The 22142-nt window shown below is 48.5% G+C and overlaps 3 protein-coding genes across 5 annotated transcripts; all 3 read right to left on the bottom strand.

Moving 5' to 3' along the window:
* Nucleotides 1-1452: 1452 nt before the first annotated feature.
* Trappc5 (trafficking protein particle complex subunit 5) lies at nt 1453-3750 on the bottom strand. Its single transcript, XM_020170617.2, has 2 exons — nt 3704-3750; nt 1453-2067 (listed from the first exon to the last, which is right to left on the bottom strand). Exon 2 carries the CDS (start codon nt 2053-2055, stop codon nt 1489-1491), a length of 567 nt encoding a protein of 188 aa, XP_020026206.1. The 5' UTR covers nt 2056-2067; nt 3704-3750; the 3' UTR covers nt 1453-1488.
* A 496-nt stretch (nt 3751-4246) lies between these two features.
* Mcemp1 (mast cell expressed membrane protein 1) lies at nt 4247-7648 on the bottom strand. 3 transcript variants are annotated; one of them, XM_020170618.2, is made up of 8 exons: nt 7512-7648; nt 7144-7306; nt 6715-6801; nt 6114-6278; nt 5923-5973; nt 5687-5833; nt 5215-5274; nt 4247-5105 (listed from the first exon to the last, which is right to left on the bottom strand). In XM_020170618.2, the coding sequence occupies exons 2-8, from the start codon at nt 7262-7264 to the stop codon at nt 5089-5091; spliced, it is 648 nt and encodes a 215-aa protein (XP_020026207.2). In that variant the 5' UTR covers nt 7265-7306; nt 7512-7648; the 3' UTR covers nt 4247-5088. The 3 variants fall into 3 exon arrangements, with proteins under 3 accessions (XP_020026207.2, XP_020026208.2, XP_073910330.1); XM_020170619.2 differs by having other exon boundaries at nt 6114-6251; XM_074054229.1 differs by having other exon boundaries at nt 7387-7647.
* Nucleotides 7649-12496: 4848 nt separating this feature from the next.
* Retn (resistin) lies at nt 12497-14014 on the bottom strand. The gene is made up of 4 exons (XM_020170629.2): nt 13853-14014; nt 13557-13684; nt 13029-13106; nt 12497-12719 (listed from the first exon to the last, which is right to left on the bottom strand). Exons 2-4 carry the CDS (start codon nt 13672-13674, stop codon nt 12583-12585), a joined length of 333 nt encoding a protein of 110 aa, XP_020026218.1. The 5' UTR covers nt 13675-13684; nt 13853-14014; the 3' UTR covers nt 12497-12582.
* Between the last annotated feature and the right edge of the window lie 8128 nt (nt 14015-22142).

Genomic DNA, 22142 nt, shown 5'->3' with positions numbered 1-22142 from the left:
CTCAGCCCTCTGCTCCAGATGCAAGCCGTCACCCTACCCAAACCCTGTTCCACAGCCCTGGGTCCCATCACCTTCCCCAGCCAACAACCACTCCATGATTAATCCTGTGCCACAAGTAACAAGTGGTCAAGGGTTTTATTTATTTTGTTTTATTTAACCTCTTCCTGGCATAGTTGAAGCTGCCCTCTGACCCCAAACCTAGGCCATCTGACCCCAAGGCAGCCAGCTGGAGCATCTAAACAGCACACCACAAAGCTGCTCCCCACCCTTAGACACTTCCCACAAGCAGTGAAGGGCAGCAACCCCCACTTGTTCAGGGCCTGGAGGCTGATGAGGCGGGAAAGATTTGACCAAATTTCCCCTAAAAATCTGGAAGGACTTTTCCTGTCGAGAAGTAATCAGGGACCACAGGTGTTAGGCAAAAGGGAAAAAAGGAAGGAAAATGTGATCATGGATTGATGGTGTTTTTGTTTGTTTGTTTGTTTGAACTCAGGGCCTTCACCTTGAGCCACATCACCAGCCCTTTCTTGTGATGGGATTTTTTCAAGATAGGGTCTCTTGAACTATTTCCCTGGGCTGGCTTCAAACCATGATCCTCCTGATCTCTGTCTCCTGAGTAGCTAGGATTACAGACATAAGACTTCTGTTCCCATCTCAGTGGTGCATTTTTTAATGAACCCTTAAAACATCTCAAGCACCCAGATGGTTCTGGACTTTCCCTCTTTGAGAGGTGGGTCTCTAGAACAATCATTCTCAAAGTGTGGTTCCTGGGGCATCCAGCAGCTCCCCAGAAAGTGCCAGAAAAGCAAATTCTCGGGCACACCCTAAACCTAAAGAGTCTGACTCAGGTAGGAACCAGCCATCAGGTTTTAAGGACCCCCACAGGGGAGTGTGACACTCTAAAGCACTGCTTCTTAGGCTAAGGTGGACAGGGACCCCCTGGGGATGGTACTAGAATGCAGACTGCTTCAGGAAGTCTAGTGGACCAAGATTCTGCATTTTGACGCCCCTCCCAGTGGTGGTGATAGTCCACAGACCATCCGTGGCAAAGTTCTAAGGGGAGGGAAGACAGTCACTTTCCACCTATTAGCTGAGTACTTGGACTCTGGTACCTGACAGTTTGCCAGCCCCTGGTCTACCTTAGCAGGATCCCTCCCCTGGACCCCTGACCCCACCTTCTGGCCTGCAAACAGCCCCATGATGATTACACTGCCAGCATTCCCCACAAGCTCCTCCTGCCTGGTCTACCTCCCCAATATACCCTGCCTTATCCAACCCTCCAGTGTGACCTGAAAGCCTAAGTTAGGACAACCCCTTTGCCCCCGTGGCCCCTCCCCACCTACTATAAACATGTTTGGTGTTGGCCTCCCTCACCAGTCTGGGGCAGGGATCTGGATAAAGGTGTTGAGCTGATCTCTGAGACCCCCACACAAGACACAAGGACACAGTTGGGACCGAGGCTCTCTACATCCTTTATCTCCCGTAGGTTCAGCGGCCCTCCAGTGCCCGGTCTCGGGCGATGACAGCCTCCTCGAACTTGATCATGAGCGTGGTGCCTTTGTGCCAGTGCGCCGTGACCTTGGCAGGGAAGCCGCTGTGCGTCAGCACGGCCTCCACGATGCCCGCCGTGAAGCTGGCACAGTTGAGCGTGCTGTTCTCCTTGGGCACCGAGATGTAGGTGTTGATGAGCGGCTCCCGCTCAATGATGTAGAAGGTGCGAGCGTCGTCATTAGCCTGCTCCAGCTTGTCAGCCTCCTTGCCGAAGAGCGCCTTCCACACCGCGCCCTTGACGAAGAGCAGCGCGCCCAGGACCTTGGTCTCGCGTCGGGCACCCTTTTCACGCGCCACCAGTGCGTCCAGCACGCGTGCGCCCACCTGACGGCCCAGAGCTGCCAGGCGCGCTTGCAGCTCCGCCACCGAGAAGACGCGGCTCTGGCAGTGCTGCACCAGCTCGGAGAAGAGCAGCGCGAAGGCGCTCAGGCTCACCTCCGTGCGTGGCCGCACCAGCGCGCGCTCCAACAGCGCCGACTTCCCGCGCGTGAAGCGCGCCTCCATGCCGCCACCGCCCTGGGGGGAGACCAGGAATCACTGGTGTCAGAGAGGAGGGCGAGGAGTCCTGGTGGAGAGAGCAGGAGGGAGAACCCGGTGGGGTCCTGGGACACCCACCCTGCGGTATGCACTCCAGCACTTCTTTCCCACGTGGGAAGAGATGAGCGGAAGCTTATTCAAACTAGGTGTGAAACACGCCCCCAGCGAAAGACAAAAGACGGGTAGGTTTATAACCTTGGATGGCAGAGGGCTTAGTGGGAAGGAAGAGGAGAGGTAAGACGGGGCAGAAGAGGGCGCTGGAGCCACCCCAACCCTGGAGACACCAGAGCGCTCCAACTAGTAAAAAGTGCTTTGTGACCCTCCGCCACCTTCGGCAATAACAAGAAAACTCGTGCATGGGGTGGGGGCGGGAAGGCACAAGACCTAGGGCAGGGAGGGATAAAGATGAGGGATGGCGAGGGAACAAAGGCAACCGCCATTTTCCCAGATACTGTGCGCTCCATCCCTTACCTCCCTCAGGAACTTTCCTGCCCACCCCTTTGAGTAAAGCTAGAGTAACTCTGGGAAGGGGTAGAGGTGTGTCAATACCAAAGGCCTGGAGGGTCGGGGGCTTCAGGAACAGGTAAGATCCACGAGTCAAGCCAGAAAGAGTAGGACACCCCCAACCCAGCGCCCTGGAGCAGCCTGAAGACCCAGAGAAGAAAAAGAATTAACCTAGAAGGTAACACCCACGCACAGGAAATCAATGTGAGTCAATGCCCTGTATAGCTATCCTTATCTCAACCAGCAAAAACCCTTGTTCCTTTCTATTATTGCTTATACTCTCTCTACAAATAAAATTAGAAATAAGGGCAAAATAGTTTCTGCTGGGTATTGAGGGGGTGGGGGGGAGAGGGAGGGAGCGGAGTGGGTGGTAAGGGAGGGGGTGGGGGCAGGGGGGAGAAATGACCCAAGCCTTGTATGCACATATGAATAATAAAATTAAAAAAAAAAAAAGACCCAGAGAAGGTGTTAGGAGTCCCCTACTCCCAAACCCTCCAGAAGGTTGGGTGATGGGAAACCAGGGGAAGAGGTGCGCCGTCAGAACCGGGCTTGGGGAACAGGAGGAGGCACTGTGACCCTCCCATCCTCCTGCAGGAAACCATAACTGGAGGTGGGGGGAGAGGGAAGTGAAGAGCGGGGATGCTAGAGAGAACCCAAGGAGGCGCTGAGACCCTCGCCTATCTCGGGGTGAAGCCACTGGCATTGGGGGGGCGGGGATAGAGAGAGCAGAGAGCCTCGCCCCCATCATGCATAGGGACTGGAGGGCCAGGGGATGCTGAAAGGACCCCAACGGGTCTGGGGGCGGAGGGGAGTCCCTGCGGGCCAGCGGGGTTGGGGATCCCAGGGGCTCGTGATGCTAGGGACCGAGCGTGCAGCCGCCTTCGTCGGGCTCCTATGGGGTGGAGAGCTGAGCGGCGGTAGGGCCGGGACCCCGAGACCTCCCCGCCCACTCTGCTGAGAGTCCCCGGGATGAGGAGCCAAAGCGAGCAGACTGGGCAACGCGGATGCCGAGACCCCGGATCAAACGCACAGACCCGCGGGGAAGTAAAGGGGAGCGGACGAGGCCCGGCAAGAGTAGGGGTCGCGGGCAGGGTGGGGAAAGAGATCTCACCCGGAACTGCGGCCGTCGGTTCGGCCCAGCTGCTTTACGGCGCCGTAAAAGACGCTGCGTGCGCAGGCGCGTGGCGGGCCAGGCACATAGGCGGGGCGGGAGTAAGTGGTGGTGCCCGGCAGTGGCCACAGGGGGGCGCGCGTGTCCACTCCGCCGGCGGCTGAACTCTCTCTAGCCTCGCTAGCTTTGGTTGGCAAGGGGACAGTAGCACGCGTAGTCACCTGCTCAGGGGCACACGTATGACGATGAGCACACGTCTCTTGTCTCAAGGGCACATGTGTATCCTTGGACACATGTTCTCTTATCTCGAATACATCCATGAGTCGCTTGGCATAATGCATTTAGGGACATGTACACCCATATTGCATGCTCAGTGGCACGGATACACTCACAGGCACAATGACACCCGTGTGCACACGTTTAGGAGCTCATATATATCAGGGTACACTTAGAGAGGCATTGTCCATCTCAGGCTGCATGCACATAAGAGCATATGTGTGCTCGTGTGTACACTGGGGCATAGAGACTCAGTCACGCCCTGGGTACACGTTCACAGGACACAAACGGACCTGCATGGGGTCTTTATTCTTGTTCACCCTTCTTCCCCAGGGTTCCCCACATCATAGCCATGCTCGTTGTGTGGGTTTCCCCACTCCCAAAGCCCCAGAACTTGCAGACTCTCTTCAGCCGGTTCCAAAGTCCCCCAGTCATCTCAAAAATAGGTCCAAAATCACGTTGTTTCCCTTTGACTTTTATCTTCATGAATCACAAAATCTGAGTCTAGAAACAATGATCACATATGTGTGCATCTCCAAACACACAAGGTGACATGACCAGGCACGTGCAGAATGACACACATCCGTCCATGCTGGCACAGGTAGTGACAGGGCACAGACGGCAACACCCTCACAGGGATACACCCCCACATACCACCTGTGCTGTTTATACATACAGCACAACAGGGTGCACTCACACATGGACACTGAGACATAAATCACATGCACCAACACCCACACTCACAATGACATACTTTTGGGATCCTTGTTGACAGGCACCCACCAGGCATGCCTAGGCTCACATATGTCATGCCACACGTGTGTCACATGTAGAGTGACACGGGCATGCACAGCACACCTTCTGTGTCTCCATGCTTACATTCACCCATAACACCTGCCCTTGGGACACTTGGAAACTCCCACCCTCCACCAAACGCCCCTTTTCACATGCACACACATGCAACTGTACAACACTCATTCACCCAGACACACAATTTCCTATGCATGGAATGCAGAGCTGGCTTGCAGCAGGCTGGGGGACCCCCATTTTCCATCTTCACTGGCAGGTGTGGTCCCATCTTCCATGATGTGGTTGCCATGTCTTCTTGTTTATTGGGGAGTGGGCTCTGGGGGAAGGAACAGACCTAAGGTCAGGCAGACCAGCATTTGAGACACAATCCAAGGCCAGTTCTAGGGTTCCAGCCCCCACTTCCACTTCCCTGGGTCTGGGCTTACGTGTATTTTTCTCCTGCAGGTTGAGGATTTTCTGTATTTTTTCACTGATCATGATTATATCTAGTGGGAGGAGAAGGTGAAGCTGGGGTGGGGCCTCAGACAAAGCCCCCACCTTCACTGGAAGCTCCCCTCCCTGTTGGAACTGGGAGATGTAACAGATTCCTGTATTTGGGGTTCCTGTTAGTGTTTAAAAATTCCCCCCCCGAAGCAATTCAGAGGATATCACCCATTACCCCTCCAGACTCTGAACTTTGGGAGGGTAGGACCCCAGCCATCTCCTCCCTGAGTGCCAAGTACCCGGTCTGGAGGCGAACATAAAAATAAATAAATAAATAAATAAAAATTTTTTAAAAGATCATGGGTGGGAGCAGAGGCAGGAGGGAGAAATGACCTAAACAATGTATGCACATGTGAATAAATGAATAGTTAAAAAAAAAAGATCACCCATCGAAGGGCAGATGTGCAAGAGTACCTGTTGACACCATATTCAGCCTGCTGTTTGAGGATTGGACCTTGCTGTGGACCGAGTTGATGAGAACCTTGACCCTTATGACTTCCTCCTGGATGTTGCGGCAACACTTCTTCTGCTCATCACAGCAGTCCCGCATCGAGTTTGAGACTAAGGGCATGGAGTTGGGGTATCTAGGAGGCCACCCTCTCCAGACCCTTGCCACAACCCCGTAGGTTTCCTTCAGCTCCTCCACTCACCATTCCAAAGCTGTCTTTTCAAGTCCAGCAGGTCCGTGGACATTGCAGAATCTATTTAGGAGAAAGCAAGAAAACCCTTGAAGTTCCCTGGCTCTGCCCTCCTGGGAAAGAAAGAAGAATGGAGAGTGGGGAGAGAAATGAGTGGAAACTTGGAGCTCCCCAGCCCCCATCCCCCAAGAACAAACACTCACTTCTCACCAGGACCAAGGTGGAGAGTGTAATGCAGAACAGAAAGATCAGGGCGAGGAAAATATGCAGGCTCATGATGGCTCTGTGCAACCAAGAGGGGACCTGTAAAGTGTCCGGAGATGGCCTGGGCTGGGCTGGAACTGGGGCAGAGAGGCAGACCAGGTGATCTACAGGGTGCAATGCCACCAGACCATCAATACTGTCTGTAGCACCATTGACAACTAGCCCTTTCCAATATCATTGTCAATTGTGACCATCAACGACATTCACAATCAATGTCAACAATATGTATTGCAGCACCAATCAATGCCTATCACCGCCAGCACTGTCACCATCCACAGGCTGCATCAGCACCCTCCACAGCTCCAATAAACCATCTTGGCACTTGGTCTCACTCTAACCAACACAACACCCAATCCTTCACCTACGCAACCACCAGTACCACCAGCCGAATTTCAGGCAGCCAATGTCCATCACCAGCTACAAAATTATCTCCACCACAGTCACCATCACAATCCTGATGCCACCACACCCTACACAATTCACCGCCTTCTCCATGATCAGCTCCCTCCCATGTGCCTCTTCTCAAATTTGGGGGCCCACCTTGTTCTGTGGGTGCTGGGTGACCACCCTTTGGTTGGTCCCGGTGTCTGGTCAAGGTAATATTCTCATAGTTGGGGTCACCAGCACCTGTGTGGGATTTGATGAGAGAGGTGGTTAGAGACCTGCCCGGGGCTCTGGGAGGGGGCGGGGCCAGAGATCTTGATACATAAAACCCCTGAACATAGCGAATTTCCAGGAATAAAAGATAAGGAATTATGAATAAAATCAATCATTAAGTAGAGCAAATGTATGTGAGGATCTGAAGATTCACACAGACACATTATATGGGGCTCTGGGAGATTTACACACAAGCACACACACACACACAAAACATGGAGGGAAGCAGCTCTTCAGCCCCCAACTTCAGCCCCTTTCCTGTCCCATCTCAACCCCTCCCCACCTGTCCCTTCCCACTCAGAGGCCCCTGACCTTCATCATTGCCTGGTTTCCCCCGTTTCTTGACTTTGGAGCCCACCACCTGCATCTTGATCTGCTGGTTCATGTAGATTTCCTCAGCCTCCATAGTCCCCCAGCTGGCTGGTGTGTCCATACATCTCCACTCACCGGAAGGTGTCTGGGCTGATGGGGAAATCTAGGGGCGGGAGGCAGGAAAGAATAGGTAGCCTCTTCTTTTCAGGGATCCACGACCCTCCCATCCTGGGGCATCCTCACCTCCCAGATCAAGATCTTAAGAGGAACAGGGGTCTTAGGGATGGCCGAGATGACCCTAGACCTAGAGAAATACTGTGTGTGAGAGAGGAGAGACAGACAGACAGACAGAGTGCACTTGAATGAACCTTGTCCTCCTGCCCTTCTCTGTCTTCTGTCTCAGTGGAGAAAGCTGTGTCACCTCATAGCTTCACCTTTTAGGGTAAGGGCTTTCAGGCTTGGAGGCAGAACTCGGGATCCCACACACTTTCCTCCCCCACCCCCAGCTCCAGTCCCACCCCACAGCTCCACCCTGCCTCAAAAGTTATACTTCTCCTAGGCCCCATGAAAGAAAGGAACAGATGTGAGGCAAGGAGGGCTAACCACCAAACTCCACACCCATATCTAGGACTGAGGTCAGACACACATCCTGGTCCCCTGCTCTGGCAGAATCCTGGAGGTACAGTTTCCCTCTACCTGGAGACCCCATGGGAGAAGCACACCCATCATCTGCAACCCCACCTGCCTCACACACATACACATACATGTGCACACCCCTCCAGACACCCTCAGTTGAGGGTCTGCTAGTGGATACGCATCACACACTCATTCTTCCTGCAACATGCCACCCAGAGAAATACACAGCTGCACATTTGCAAAGTTCGCATGCCTAGCCTCTGTCTAGACAGTGTCTTAAACTTCTTTTTGTGCTTATCTTACCCTGACAGTGGAGGATACAAAAAGCACAATATATACAAGGAAATTTTCTCTTTAGGTCTAGACATGTGTCCCCAAAGACAATATGTGAACCACAGGTTTAATTTATTTATTTTTGCTATACTGGGGCTGGAACCCAGGCCCCCCTCACATACACTAACCAAGTGCTCTGTCCCTGAGCTATACCCTCACCCCCACCTAGGCTTAATTTAAAACTGCCTAGCAGATACATTCAAAAGACAATAAACCAAATTAATTTAATTAATTAATTAATTTTTTGTAATGCCAGGAATGGAACTCAGGGCCTCGTGCAAAATAGACAAACACCCAACCACGGACCTATACCATCAGCACTAAATTAATTTTAGTACTATTTTTATTTAATGAAATACACCTAAATTATTATCATTTCAGCATGTCGGTTCTATTTCAAAATTATTAATGAAGTAGGGCACAGTAGCAGGCATCTGTAGTTCCTGCCTCGTGGCAGGCTGAGGCAGAAGGATCACTTGAGCCCAGAAGTTTTATTCATTTCTTTGTTTTTTATTTTTTGTTTTTTTGACATACTGAGGATTGAATTTAAGGCACACAATCACGTAAGCCACACCACCAGCCCTTTATGCACTGGTTATTTTTAAAATAGGGTCTCACTTTATCCCCAGGCTGACCTGGACCACAATCTTATTTATAGGATTTATAGCTGGGATAATGGATGCACACCACCACACCCAAATACTAGTTGAGATGGGAGTCTTCCTAACTTTTTCCCTGGCTGGTCTTGAACCACTATCCTTCTGCTCACTGCCTCCCGAGTAACTAGGATTACAGGTGTGAGCCAGTATGACAAGCCCAGAAGTTTGAGGACAGTCTAAGCAACATAGTGAGACTCCAACTCATTAATAAAAGACCAAAATATTAAAATTTTATTAATAAGATAATTTGCATTTTTTTCTTCCTTTTTCATTTTCCTTTCTTTTTTTTCACTTAGTTTTAGAAATCAAGTGTAGGCTGGCAGAATGTCTCAAGAGGTAGAATACCCCTGCTTAGGAAGCATGAGGCCCTGGGTTCAAATCCAAGTAAAAAAAATAAAGAAAAATCAAGTGTGTATTTGCAGGCACATCTTGGTTCCTACTGGCCACATTTCAAGTGCTCAATGTATGCCATTTGGGTGTGTTACATTTTTCTGTCTCTGAATAAAAAGGAGAAGTGTAAGACTTTGTGACCATCTGCAGAAAGTGAGTACTGTATGTTTCGGCTTAAAATGTGTGGTTAAATTCGAGATAATTTTGGAATGGTGCCCACGATCTAACAAGGGTAATATTCCGTTTCCAAAATGTTGCCTAATCTTGACTCCCCAAGAAAGATCAATGCCATAGAGATTCAATGCCAGCTCCTCTATCAGGTCTTAGAAGTTAGCCAGAGTTATAGGACGGCCTCCTGACATAATAGCCAGGAGACGGACCAATTGGAAGCGGGCTTTACTCTGATGGACAGGTGCAGAGGGCGGGGCTGCAGCATTGCACATTTCTCTTGCTTGGTTAGGTCTGCGACTTGGTTCCAGTCCTCTAGGAAAAAAGTGGTTAGACTGGAGGCCCACAAGCAAACATGTCACATAGGAAACCTTTATGACAAGACTGGCGATGTAACTTAATAGTAGAGTATGTGCCTTGCAGGCACAAGACCCTGGGTTTGAGCCCCTGCACAGGGAAAATAAACCCATGGGGTTGCCTGACTAACACCTTCCTTTCACGGAGGAATAGTCTTATTTTCTTCTAAGATCGAAAATATGTCTTAATGGGCTGGTGGATAGACTCAAGTGATAGATCCCTGCCTAGCAAGTGTGAGGCCTTGAGTTCAAAACTGTACTGTGAAAAAATAATGTCCCAAGTGCAAATCCCAATCAAAACCAGGGATTGGCTTAGGAAAGTCACATGATCCAGGCTCAGCCAATCACAGTTTAAGCTTTGGCACAGGAGTGGGCTTGTGCTCTGTATCTTGCCAATAAAACTCTAGTCTGGGACTTTTGTTAGGTTAACTAGGGTAAAAAGGCATTTTATTTTCTTTTCCACTCAGGCTGCCAGAGTGGGAAGCCTGGTACAATGGCAGGAGAGAAGCAAGTTAGCATGGAAAAAAAAAAGAAAAGAAGGAGTCTGATCCTGGAGACATAATTTGAGACCCTGGATCTAGCCATACCTTAACCTGTTCTAACCCAAGTCTGCACTCTGGGACAGGAGGATAACTGTGTTGGGATTGAGGACTCTGAAGAGACAATTAGGTAGGTTTATAGACAAAGCAACATTCGTACTTAGGGTCTAAGAACAAGAGAGCACGCGCATCAATGAAGGCACTAGACCCACCCTCTCTGGTCCTGGCTGCACTTCTGACTCAGGGGTCCCACTGACCCCTGTGGCCACAATGGGGGTCAGTAGGAAAGTTCTAGGAGGTGTATTATTTCTGGGTCAGCACCTAGGAGTACTCTCAGACTCCAGGAGCAGAATGACCTCTGTTCAAGGTCACCAGAATCACAGGAAGGGCTATGTCATTATAAGGGAAGGGTGGCAATGGTAGGAGAGACCCAAACAATAAACAGGACCCCACCCTATCCTCTGTGCTCCTGGATGACATTAGAGTCTGGGGACTCTTTCAAAATTGGGAGTTAGGGATTTGGAGGCCTGGGGCTGCACCTCTGAGGAGCTGGATGCATTACTCCTGGGTTAGGATTCCTGGGGAACTGGACTCTGAGTCAACTGGACTTGTTGCCCTCTCCCTGGGAGCTGGAGTTATGGGATGTGGGGGAGGGGCTGCCATCTAGGGTATCAGGTCTTCATTCGGGTCAGGTGGGAAGTCAATGTTGGCAGCACAAAACTCTGTCTGGAACATATATGTGTCTCCATTCCTGAGTCTGTGTCTCTCAACATGGTTATAGCTGTCATTCTCTGGGTGTATTCAGGAATGACTTTCTTTTTTTTTTTTTGTGGTGGGACTGGGCTTGAACTCAGAGCTTTACACTTGCAAAGCAGGCTCTCTACCACTTGAGTCACAGCTCCAGTCCCTGTTGCTCTGTTTATTTTTTGGAAATAGGGTCTTGTGAATTATTTGCCCCATCTGGCCTTGAACCACAATCCTCCTGATCTCAGCCTCCTGAGTAGCTAGGATTACAGGTGTTAGCCATAGGCACCCTGCTCAGGAGTAACTTTCTTTGGGTACATGGGCATGTCTGTGGATATGGTGTCTCTGTTTAACTGTGTGTTAGTCAGCTTCCAGGTACTATAACAAAATACCTGAGGTGGTTAACTTATAAAGAGAAAAGTATTTTTGGCTCATTTCTAGAAGTTCTAGTCACAGAGCAGGTGGCCCCATTGCTTCAGGCCTCTGATGAAGCAGCATATCCTGGTAAGAGCACATGGCAGAGCAAATCACTTAACTCACAAGCTAGGAAAAAGATACTGAGAAATCAAAGTCCCATAATTCCCCTTGAGGGCACATTCCCAATGACCTAAGGACTTCCCACTAAGCTCCACCCCTTAAAGATCCACAGCACCTCCCAATAGTGCCTGGGAACCAAACCTTCCTTTGGCTCATAGACCTTTGTGGTTCACTCATCCAAACCACAACATCATGGCAACCATGTTGTGTACTCTGTGTGTGCATGTGGCTGTATACCACTGTGTGCTCGTGGAGCAGCGTCTCTAAGTGTACACGATTCAACAGACATTTACTGAACACCTACAGTGTGCCATGCTCTGTTCTAAGCAAAGAAGTCCTGTGTCCTGGGTTTTTCTGTTCTAATGCCCTGTGTACCACAGGCTGTAACTAACTACTGGGAACTTCGTGGGTTGAAAACATGAATTTGTGATGTGTAACCTCAAGTAGGAGTTCTCTGCAGGCCCCTGAGAAGATTCCTTCCCATTCATGACCAGACTCTGCCTGTGCTTTGGGGAGCCCTTCTTATGGGTTAGGAGTAAGGGGTAGATGCTCAGGGCTCTGGGCTGATAGATGAGTCAGGGGTCCACCTTGATCCTGGGGTTGCTGGGGGCTTAGACCTTGGAACATTCCAGACTGACCCAGATCCTTCATGAAGCCTTATTGCGGTGGGTGGGGAAAAATAAGCCAGCAATTTCCTGGGAGGCATTGACCAGAGGATGACTGTCATGGTGGCCTCAAAGGTGAGACCCACTTCCTCCTGAAGGAAGCTATAATTCTCTGCCGGAGGTGCTATCAGAGGAAGCTGAAGTTTCATTCTTAGAGGAAAAGGTGAGAGACGCCATGAAAGGAAAGAATATGGAGCAGAAGAAAATCTCAGGCCTCCTCCTGAGCACCTCTAGCACCTACATGCCCAGCTCTTTTCCCACACTCCCCCCACTGAAAAAATCCACACAGGGCCCATTATCCATTTCATCATTATCACCACCACCACCATCATCATATCCTGCTTTATTTCCCAAGCTTGACTCTGCCCCAAACCCTCCCCACCCCAAACCACACATGCTGCAACACATGACCTCAGGCTGTGACCACCATACGACAGCAGCGGGCTCCAGTCCAATCCATGCCCGCACACTGACAGTGGCACGTTGTATCTGCACGAACATCCCAGGAGCCACAGGCAGAACCACACGTGCAGCTGGTGACGACGTGGCCTGTGGGTGGGGGCCAGAGAGCTTGAACCCTCGAAATGGGAGGCTGCAGGGTGGGGGTGGGGTGGAGATGACTAGAAGCTCCCACCAGCGAATGGGTGCAGGATGTGTGAAGTGGAACTGAGGAACTAGACATTAGTGTCCTAAGGAAATGGGTTCCTGGAGCTGAGATGTAGGGGAGAAGGCTGGGGGCAAATCAGAACCCTAAGGAAGTAGAAACTGAGGCCCCAGACGCAGGACATGGAAGGAAGGGGATTTCCAGGGGTCATAGAACAAGAGCTGGAAGCTGGAACAACAGACTTTTGCACTCACCTGCAGGACAGGTGGCCAGGTCCCCCCTGGAGGTAACAGTCTTGCAATTCATGTCAATGCCCTTAAGGGACTCCAAAACTGTAGGAGGAAGGTTGGGAGGGGCTGTGAGGCCAGCTGCCCTGCTCAGTCCTCATCTTGGGAGACCCTGGTGCCTTGGAGTAAGGTAGGCGGATCAAAGGTTTCGCTGGGATATGGTTCATATCTGTAATTCCAGCATTGGAGAGACTGCAGCAAAGGATCAAAAGTTCAAGACCAGCCTGGGGTACAAGTCCGTATCCCCAGCACCACTTTGACTTGGCTGCTATGGAGCAAAGCAAGGTTTGGGGGGGTGGTTAGGGTGAAAGTTGGGTTTGAGTATGGAACTGTGGTTCTCAAGGTAGGGCTGGATGAGGCTGGAAGTAGAGTAGGTGGAATCTGTGGTTGGAGTAGAATTGAGAATGAAGTTTGGTTAGTGCTGGGGCTGGGGGGGAGGGTCATGTCCATGTCTGGATTAGAGAGACATTTGGGGTTGGATGTGGGGGTCCTCACTTAGGGAGTTGACATCTTCCTTGATCTTCTCACTGATAGCTTCTTCTATAGGACACAGTGACTTGCAGGACACCAGCAGCCCCAGGACAGGAAAGAGGAGGAGGGAGAGAGCCTTCATTCTGAAGGTGCTGCAAGAAAGGAACCAAGACACCCACCTTGGGTCAGCCCTTTTCAGTGTTGGGGAGGATCAGGCCCATGGGACCTGGAATCCTGTGTCCCAGGGGGTGGGAGGATGGAGGCCCAAATCTGCCCCTGAGCCCCAGGCTGGGACTATGGCAGCAGAAGACATCACTTACCCTCAGATTCAGCAGGACCTAAATCAAATCTAGGACACAAATTCCTGTGCCACAGCTCTGTCTTTGTGGCCTCTGGGTGTGAGGCTTCATGTCTTGACTAATAAGTCCTTTGGTCCCTGGTCCTCCCTTCCCACATCCGGGGCCAAGAAGAAGCCCCTGAGCAGACGCTAGAGGCCCCAGAAAGGGGACTCTACCCTCTACCCTCTCTCTGTCACAGCCTCCTCTTTCAATAGCCATCCTGTCCCACATCTGAGGATTGCGGGGACTGGTTGTGAGTAATGCTGGGGAGGGGGGTGTAAATCTCAAGTAGGCAGGTAGAGAAACAGAAGTGTGCAGGCACGAGTTGGAGGTATAACTCTAAGATTAAGTACCTTTGTGAATATTGTCCACCATGCTTATGCCCAAATGCCTATCAGCAATAGAATGATCAATTCTTCAATTGGACGTTCTGGAGAGAAGACAGCTATGGCCCCTACGTCTCACTGCATAGGCCAGGCTGGCCCCAAATTCCCAGTCCTCTTGCCTCAACTTCCCTAGTGCTGTTGGACCATCCCTTAGCTAACAGCAGTTCTTATGTTTTTGTTTTGTTAGTTTTCAAGACAATGGATTTTGTTGCAATGAAATATACATAGCACATTCACAGGGCTGTGCATCATTACCACCCTCTACCTCCATTCAACACCAGCTCCCCAATACTGCTTTGTCCTGCACCCCGGAACCCACCATCCTACTTTCAGACTTTATCAATTTCTTTACTTCAGGACCTCTTTTATGTGGAGCTGTACAACACACATCCTTTTGTGTCTGAACACCCAGAAGCGGTGTTGCCTAATCGTAAGGTACTTCTATGTTTAACTTTTTGAGGAAATGACAGTTTATACATTTTTTAAATCGTTGAACTTTTTTTAATGTTTAGTGATACTTGAAGATTCTATGAAATTCAGAGGTGGGATGTAGCTCGGTGGTAGAATGCTTACCTACCATGCACAAGGCCCTAGGTTCCAGACTCAGAACCTCAAATAAACAAAACTAAACAAAATGAAATTCAAACTCCAATGTCTATAAATAAGGTTTTCTTGGAACACAGTATGTCTACTTTTTTTAACTGATTTTTGTTTTTGCCGAGCTGGGGGTGGACCCCAGGGTTTTGCACATGCTAGGCAGGTGCTCTAACACTGAACCACACCACCAGCCTCCCCCTGCCCATTTTTGGGAGTACTGGATTCTTTTTAAACTCAGGGTTTGTGCTTGCTAAGCAGAGGTTCTACTGCAGCCTCAGCCTTTTTTACTTCCTTTTTTTAGATTTTTTTTTTCTTTTGTGATATTGGGACTTGAACTCAGGGCCTCACGCTTGCGAACTATTTGCCCAGGGCTGGCTTGGAACCATGACTATCTTGATCTCTGCCTCCTGAGTAGCTAGGATTACAGGCATGAGCCTAGCTACTTCCATTATTTTTCAAATAGGATCTCACCTTTATGCCCAGGCTGGTGTAGACCACGATTGTCCCATTTATGCTTCCCATGTAGCTGGGATAACAAATTCACATCATGAAGCTTTTTATTGACTGAGATTGGATCTCCCTAACTGTTTGCCCAGGCTAGCCTTGAACTGTGATTCTCCCCATTTCCAAATCCCAAGAAACTGGGATTGCAGGCATGAGACGCTGCACCCTGTCCTCATTTTTTTAAATAACATCCTCTATGGCTGCTTCCCCATCGATGACATTCACACATTAGGGGCAGAATTGAGTAGTTGTGACAGATACTATGACCCACAAAAACCAGGCACATTAACTGTGTGGCTCTTTATAGAGAAAAAAAAATACCCACCCCCGGTCTCTAGCAATGCATGTGGTCAGGCTACCAATTGCAGCTGTGTGCAGGAATATGAGTGGTGTCTCCAACATCATGTTAGCATGGAAGCAAAAGAGGGCACCATGCAGACCCACTTACACAGAAGGATGAAGAGATAAAACCAATCTGCACGTTGGAAACAAGGGCAAAATCTTCCAGGGGACACAGAGTAACATTGATGGGGGACACAAGGGATGTTTCTGGGGGCTTAGCACTAGATTTCAGCTGTGCCCTGACATCTGCATAATTTCCTCTATGCATGTTAGATTTCAATAAAAGTGACATGCATGTATGAGATCCCTGTGTAAATGCGGCAGTGTCCATCGGTCCAAAGTTGGAGTGATGTTTTCTGTGCATCTACTCTGTGACAGGTACTGGGCTAAGACTCAAGGACCCTTGAGTTTGCCCTTGTTTGCCATGGGAAGACGCACACTAATAGAATGCTCCACAGCTCCAAGTGTCCTTCCTGCCTGGAAGAAGAGGAATCCGGTTCCATGAGAACTTCTGACAACAATCTGGCTCTACATGGAAGAATCTTGGAAGCTTTATATAGAGGAAGAGATGGATGAGGGAAGTTTGAAGGGAGAACAGGAGTTAGCTGGGAGAAGAAGCCAGGAAAGGCATTCTGAATGGAGGGAACTGCACATCCCAAAGTCCTGAGGCACGTCAGAGAGCACAGATTTTGAGAAACTGAAAGGAAACTAATGAAGCAGGAAACAGAGGAATCTGGTTGCAGAATCAAATTCCACTGGCCTTCGCTCTCCTTCAGCCCCTGCAGGAACCTCCAGGCTCACTTTCTTGCCAGGCCTTCCCCCTGCAAACTTGTCCATTCTCCCTGAAGTTTCCCAGACACATCCTGGCACAATGTAGCTTGCAAGAAGACAAAAATCACTTTTAGGGCCTGGGGCATAGCTCAGTGACAGTACTTGTCCAGTGTGTGCAAGGTCTCAATTCCATTCCTAGCACTGCACCCCCCCCAAAAAAATCACTTTTTGAGAGTTCTGATTTTGAAACCTTATTTAGCCTCAGGACTTTTCAGAGAAAAGCTTTCAAAAGGCACAGAAGAAATAAATAGCTCCAAACACAGAGTAAGTAGAAAGCAGGGTGGTGTGTGGAACCTTAAGGGTCCCTAATGATTGGGTTTGGAAACCCTTTGGACAGCAGCAAAAAAGAGCCACATACTCTTTAATTATCTTGGGGGTAGGACTGGGGTTTGAACTCAGGACTTCATGTCTGTAGAGCAAGTGCTCTACCACTTATGCCACATCTCCAGTCCATTTTTCTCCAGTTGTTTTGAAGATGGGAGTTTCATGAATTATTTGCCCCAGCTAGCCTTGAATGGTAATCTTCCTGATCTCAGCCTCTCAAGAAACTAGGATTACAGGTGTAAGCCACCAGCACCCAGTTTCAATTATCTTTTAAAAACTGAAATCCTTTCATTTTTCCAATTTGGGGGTGCCACAGTACTAGGGTTTGAACTCAGGACATCACACTTGCTAGGCAGGCATTCTACCACTTCAGCCATGCCCCTAGCCCATTTTTGTGTTGGATATTTTCAAGAGGGGGTCTCTCAAACTGTTTGCCCAAACTGGCCTCAAATGGCTATCTTCCTAATCTCTACCTCCCAAGTAACTAGGATTACAGATGTCCAGTTCATTTGCCCAATTTCTATTGGTAAAAATAAGCTCAATTTCACATCTGCTGCTATCTAATAAAATCCCAGCCAGGCAGTGGCTCACACCTGGAATTCTAGATCCTTTGAGGCTGAGATCCAAAGGATCTTGGTTTGAGGCCAGACCAGGCAAATAGTTCACAAGTCCCCCATCTCCAAAATAACCAAAGCAAAATGACCTGGAGGTGTGGTTCAAGCAGAAGAGCACCTGCTTTGCAAGTATGAAGTCCTGAGTTCAAACCCCAGTACAGCTTAAAAAAAAATAAAATTTAAAAATTAAAAAAAAATTAAAGCTGCTTACCATGGGCTGATTCTAGGTACTCCAGAGGTGATCAGAAGGGATTGAGGTTCAAGACCAGCCCGTTTCAACCAATCTCAACCATTAAAACTGGGCGTGGTGCACCTCGCATCCCAGCTACTCAGGAGATAGAAATCCAGGCAAGTCTCAGCAAAAATGTAAGACCTTATTCAAATAATAACCAAAAGCAAAAAGGGGTAGGGTAGGGTCAGGTAGTGGAGTGCCTGCCTAACAGGCTCAAGACCTGGAGTTCAAATCCCAGCATCTCCCAAAACATCCCAAAAACAGAACAGTCACTTACTTAAAATTTTTTAAAGGCAATTTTATTGAAGGATAATTTCCATGCACTAAAATGCACATGTCTGGGGCTGGTGGAGTGGCTTAAGTGGTAAGAGCGCCAGCGTAAAAAGTGTCAGACCCTGAGTTCAAACCCCAGTGCTGTCAAAAAATAAAATAAATAAAATTTATATGTCTAAAAAAAAAGCAAAATGTGTATGTCTGAAGTGTTCCATTTGCTGCATTCTGACAAGTGTGCCACCCAAATGTTTTGCTTTTCCCAAGTAGAGTTAAATTGGGTTTTATTATGTCATTTACATATAGTAAAATTCTGCATTCAGCCCGTAGCCAATACCACCCAAGGTTATTATTTAAACTATAGTTGGGGAAAAGGAGTTTACAAAAGACTCAAGGGAAATGGCTTGTGTTTCCTGCTGCCAGGGAAAGAGAGAGGATTTTTCTTTCCCAGAGACTGGTTTTCTTTATGAATATTCATAAGTGTCCCCAGCTTGTACTTCTCACTCTTAATATACATCTGTCCTTGAAGCCTTATTTGAACAAAGGGGCCTTGTGTCACTCTGTCACCACCTTCCCAAGAAACTCCAGCTTCTGATTGGCTGCCTTACTTGAAGATGACTTGTTGCCCTGGTAACAAGGTTTCGATGACAGGTGGCTCTCTCAAATCAGAAGAGAATCATTGACACTTGTTTCCTCTCCAATGTGAATAACAGAAAATAAGAATTAAAGCCCTGGGTGCTGTCAGAGTTGTTTAGCAATGAACTGGGGAGTGTTTTTAGCCTATTTATGCAAATGCTTTCTGACCTGGTAGAAGGATAAGTCTGAGAGATTGGGAGAGGGTGTGGCAGGGCCCGAGGGGGGCAAACAGTGTCTTGGGGTGAGGCACAGTGAGAACCTCAAGGATGGGTGATGAATATCATGAGAGAGTTCCAGTGTTGACCACCCTAGCTCTTCCTTTGAGAGATCTACTCCCGCTTCTCAATGTTCCTGCCAGGAAACGGAAGATCTTATGGAATCTCTGGCCAGTCTTTCACCTCAGTGACCCCCTGGCAAGTTCTGAGGTGACCCTACCACCTCTTTTTTTTTTCTTTCTTTTTCCATTTTTGGGGTTTGAACTCAAGGCCTTCACTTTGAGCCACTCACCAGCCCTTTTCTGTGAAGGGTGTTTTTGAGGTAGGGTCTCATGAACCATTTGCCTGGGCTGGCTCTGAACCATGATCTTCCTGATCTCTGCCTCCTGAGTAGCCAGGATTATCCGGATGCACCACCTGCACCCGGTGACCCTATCTACTCTTTGTGGAATGCTTTACCCCATGATGAGTGGTTTATGCACACGACCACATTTAATCACTGCAACCACCCAGTCACTTAGGTATGATTGTTGTCCCCACCTCAAGAGAATGAGGATCAGAGAAGCAAATTAACTTGTCCTGGGTCACAGAGCCAGTGCACAGAGAAGCCAGGATTTGAATCCAGGTTGGAGTCTGCACAGGACAGTCGTATTTCATTCACAATAAGGTGTGTAGAGGGGAGGACATTTCTTAAACGGCCACAACTGCTATGCCAGCTTTTCTTTTAAAACGTAAAAAAATAGAAAACACCCTGGGTGTATGGCTCAGTGGTAGAGCACTTGCCTAGCATGTTCAAGGCCCTGGGTTTGATCCTCAGCACTATGAAAGAGAAGGGAGAGAGAGAGAGAAGCAATGAGAAAAAAAAAATTTTTTTTTAAGAATGAAGCAATGATCTTTTGAGATTATTCCTATAGGTTTCCTTTTGCTTTTATAAGTTTTACTATGTGTATTTAAAGTATACACCAGGATGTTTCAGAAACCAGATACATGGGCTGGTGGAGTGGCTCAAGCAGTAGAGAGCCTGCCTAGCAAGCATGAAGCCCTGAGTTCAAATCAAGAAAGCTAACATCTGTCATGTCACACAGTTACCCATTTTGAGCATGTGTGTAGAGCACCAAAATCATCTTTAGCAAAAATCCCAATTACAAAGCAGTATTATCTTCTATAGTCCTCACCATTGTGTGTTAGAGCTCTAGACTGGGTCCTCCTGTATATCTGCTACTTTGTATCTTTTGGCCTATTTCTCCCCCTTTTCTTTTCCCCTTAAAGAAATGACAGAAACAATATATCCTGATTGTTTATTTTGTTTTGTTTTTGAGACATTGTCTCACCAAGGAGCCCAGACTGACCTCAAACTCCTGAACCTCCTGCCTCAGCCTCCTGAGTACTGGCAATACAGGCGTGCGCAACCACACCCATCTCCTGATTTTAAAAGGAACTAAAAAAATACACAAGTTTACAAAATAAAACTCCCCTGGATTAACCAAGAAATAGGATGGGTTATGGAGCAACTCATTCCCCCATTGTCCAAAATGAGGAAGTATGGAGGAAGGGAAGGGGGTGGGGGTAACGGCCATCTGGCCACAGTTTCCTGGAATTAAGTTGAGCCACCACTCTTCTAATATCCCAGCCTCCACCATGCACCCCAAGACTGCACATGTAGCACCCCCCTGGATTCTCAAAATAGCCATGTGCAGAGGTAGAAATTGAACGTTTTCCAGATGAGGTGAAGCCACATTGAAAAGGTCACTGGGTCAGCTAGATTTCACACCCAATTGTCTGATGGCACACTTTCTCCCACCATAGCATGGTGGAGACCCCCTCCAGTCAGCCAGAATTAACAGTCTCCTTCCAGCCCCTTTCTGCCTTGCCCTCTCTCCCAAGATGCCCATGCATCATTGCCCAAGCAACATCTTTGTGAGGTTCAAGTTTGCTGAGTGTTCGCGTATAAGGGATGCTGGAGCCCCCTTCCCCGGACAAGTCCTTGTTTTTGTTGTTGTTGTTGTTTGTTTTTGTGGTTCTGGGGTTTGAATTTAGGACTTTGCACTTGCAAAGCAGGAGCTCTACCTCTTGAGCCATACCTCTGGTCCACTTTGCTCTGGTTATTTTGGAGATAGGATCTCAAGAGCTATTTGCCCATACTGGCCTCAGATAGCAATCCTCCAGATCTCAGCCTCCCAAGTAGCTAGGATTACAGACGTGAGCCCCTTGTGCCAGGCTCAGGCTTTGTTTTTTGTTTGTTTTTGCAGTACTGGGAGTTGTACTCAGGGTCTTGCACTTGCTACACTAAGGTGATCTCTACCACTTGAGCCACGCTCCAATCCTTTTTGCTTTAGCAATTTTTTTAAGTAAGGTCTCATTTTATGCCTGGGCCAGCCTGAACCATAATCCATGCCTACTTGAGATGACAGGTGCGTGCCACCATACCCAGCCATTTGTTGAGATGGGGTCTCATGAACTTTTTTGTCTAGGCTGAACTCAAACTGTGATCCTCCCAATCTCTGCGTCCCGAGTAGCTGAGATTACAGGTGTAGACCTAGTATTTTACATGAATCTACATCAATTATACAGGAGAGGCCTGATGGGGATATGAGGGAGCAAGGGAGAAAGGGAGGAAACTAGCCTGGCCACTATGATAAGCAGTATGGAGGTTCCTCAAAAAAATGAAACTAGAACTACCACCCAGACATACTAATTCTGAGGACATATCCAAAAGAACCAAGGTCAGCTTAATATACAGATGCCTGCACAGCCATGCTTATTCTGGTACTATTCACAATAGCCAAATTATGGAATCAGCCTAGGTGCCCATCAATGGATGAATGCATAAAGAAAATGTGGTATTATACACAATGGAGTATTATTCAGCCATAATGAAGAATGAAATTATGTCATTCACAGGAAAATGGATGGAGCTGGAGATTATCACGAGAAGTGAAATAAATCACACTCGGGAAGATGAATATTGTTTTCTCTCATTTGTGGAAGCTGGGGGTGTGGTGACAGGATCATAAAATAAAAGAGGGACTACTAGGGAGGTGGAAGGGGAAGGACAAGGGGGAGGGGTGATTTCGATCAAAGTACATTATTTGCATGTATGAAAATGTAATAAATCCCTTACTTTGTACAATTAATATGTGCTAATAAAGAACATTGCTTTAGGACTGTAATTCTAACTATTTGGGAGGCAGAAATAGGAGGGTCAAAGTTCAAGGCTAGCCCAGGGAAAGAGTCAGCAAGATCCCATGTCAACCAACAAGACAGGTGTGGTGACATGAGCCTCTAACCCCAGCTGCTCCAGAGGCAGCGGTAGGAAGGTCA

This window comes from Castor canadensis, chromosome 14 (genome assembly GCF_047511655.1).
Source record: "Castor canadensis chromosome 14, mCasCan1.hap1v2, whole genome shotgun sequence".
NCBI lineage: Eukaryota > Metazoa > Chordata > Mammalia > Rodentia > Castoridae > Castor > Castor canadensis.
Note: the sequence above shows the minus strand (reverse complement) of the source record. Positions and strands in the feature narration are given on the sequence as shown.

Excerpts from the sequence above, each read along its gene's own strand:
- Trappc5 (XM_020170617.2), bottom strand. The coding sequence starts at position 2,055 with ATGGAGGCGCGCTTCACGCGCGGGAAGTCGGCGCTGTTGGAGCGCGCG.
- Mcemp1 (XM_020170618.2), bottom strand. The coding sequence starts at position 7,264 with ATGGACACACCAGCCAGCTGGGGGACTATGGAGGCTGAGGAAATCTAC. Across the intron at positions 6,802-7,143 it reads GAAACCAGGCAATGATGAAG|GTGCTGGTGACCCCAACTAT; the intron begins GTCAGGGGCCTC and ends AATCCCACACAG. Across the intron at positions 5,974-6,113 it reads CACCTTGGTCCTGGTGAGAA|ATTCTGCAATGTCCACGGAC; the intron begins GTGAGTGTTTGT and ends TCTCCTAAATAG.
- Retn (XM_020170629.2), bottom strand. The coding sequence starts at position 13,674 with ATGAAGGCTCTCTCCCTCCTCCTCTTTCCTGTCCTGGGGCTGCTGGTG. Across the intron at positions 13,107-13,556 it reads GGAAGATGTCAACTCCCTAA|TTTTGGAGTCCCTTAAGGGC; the intron begins GTGAGGACCCCC and ends TTCCTCCTACAG. Across the intron at positions 12,720-13,028 it reads CCTGGCCACCTGTCCTGCAG|GCCACGTCGTCACCAGCTGC; the intron begins GTGAGTGCAAAA and ends CCCCACCCACAG.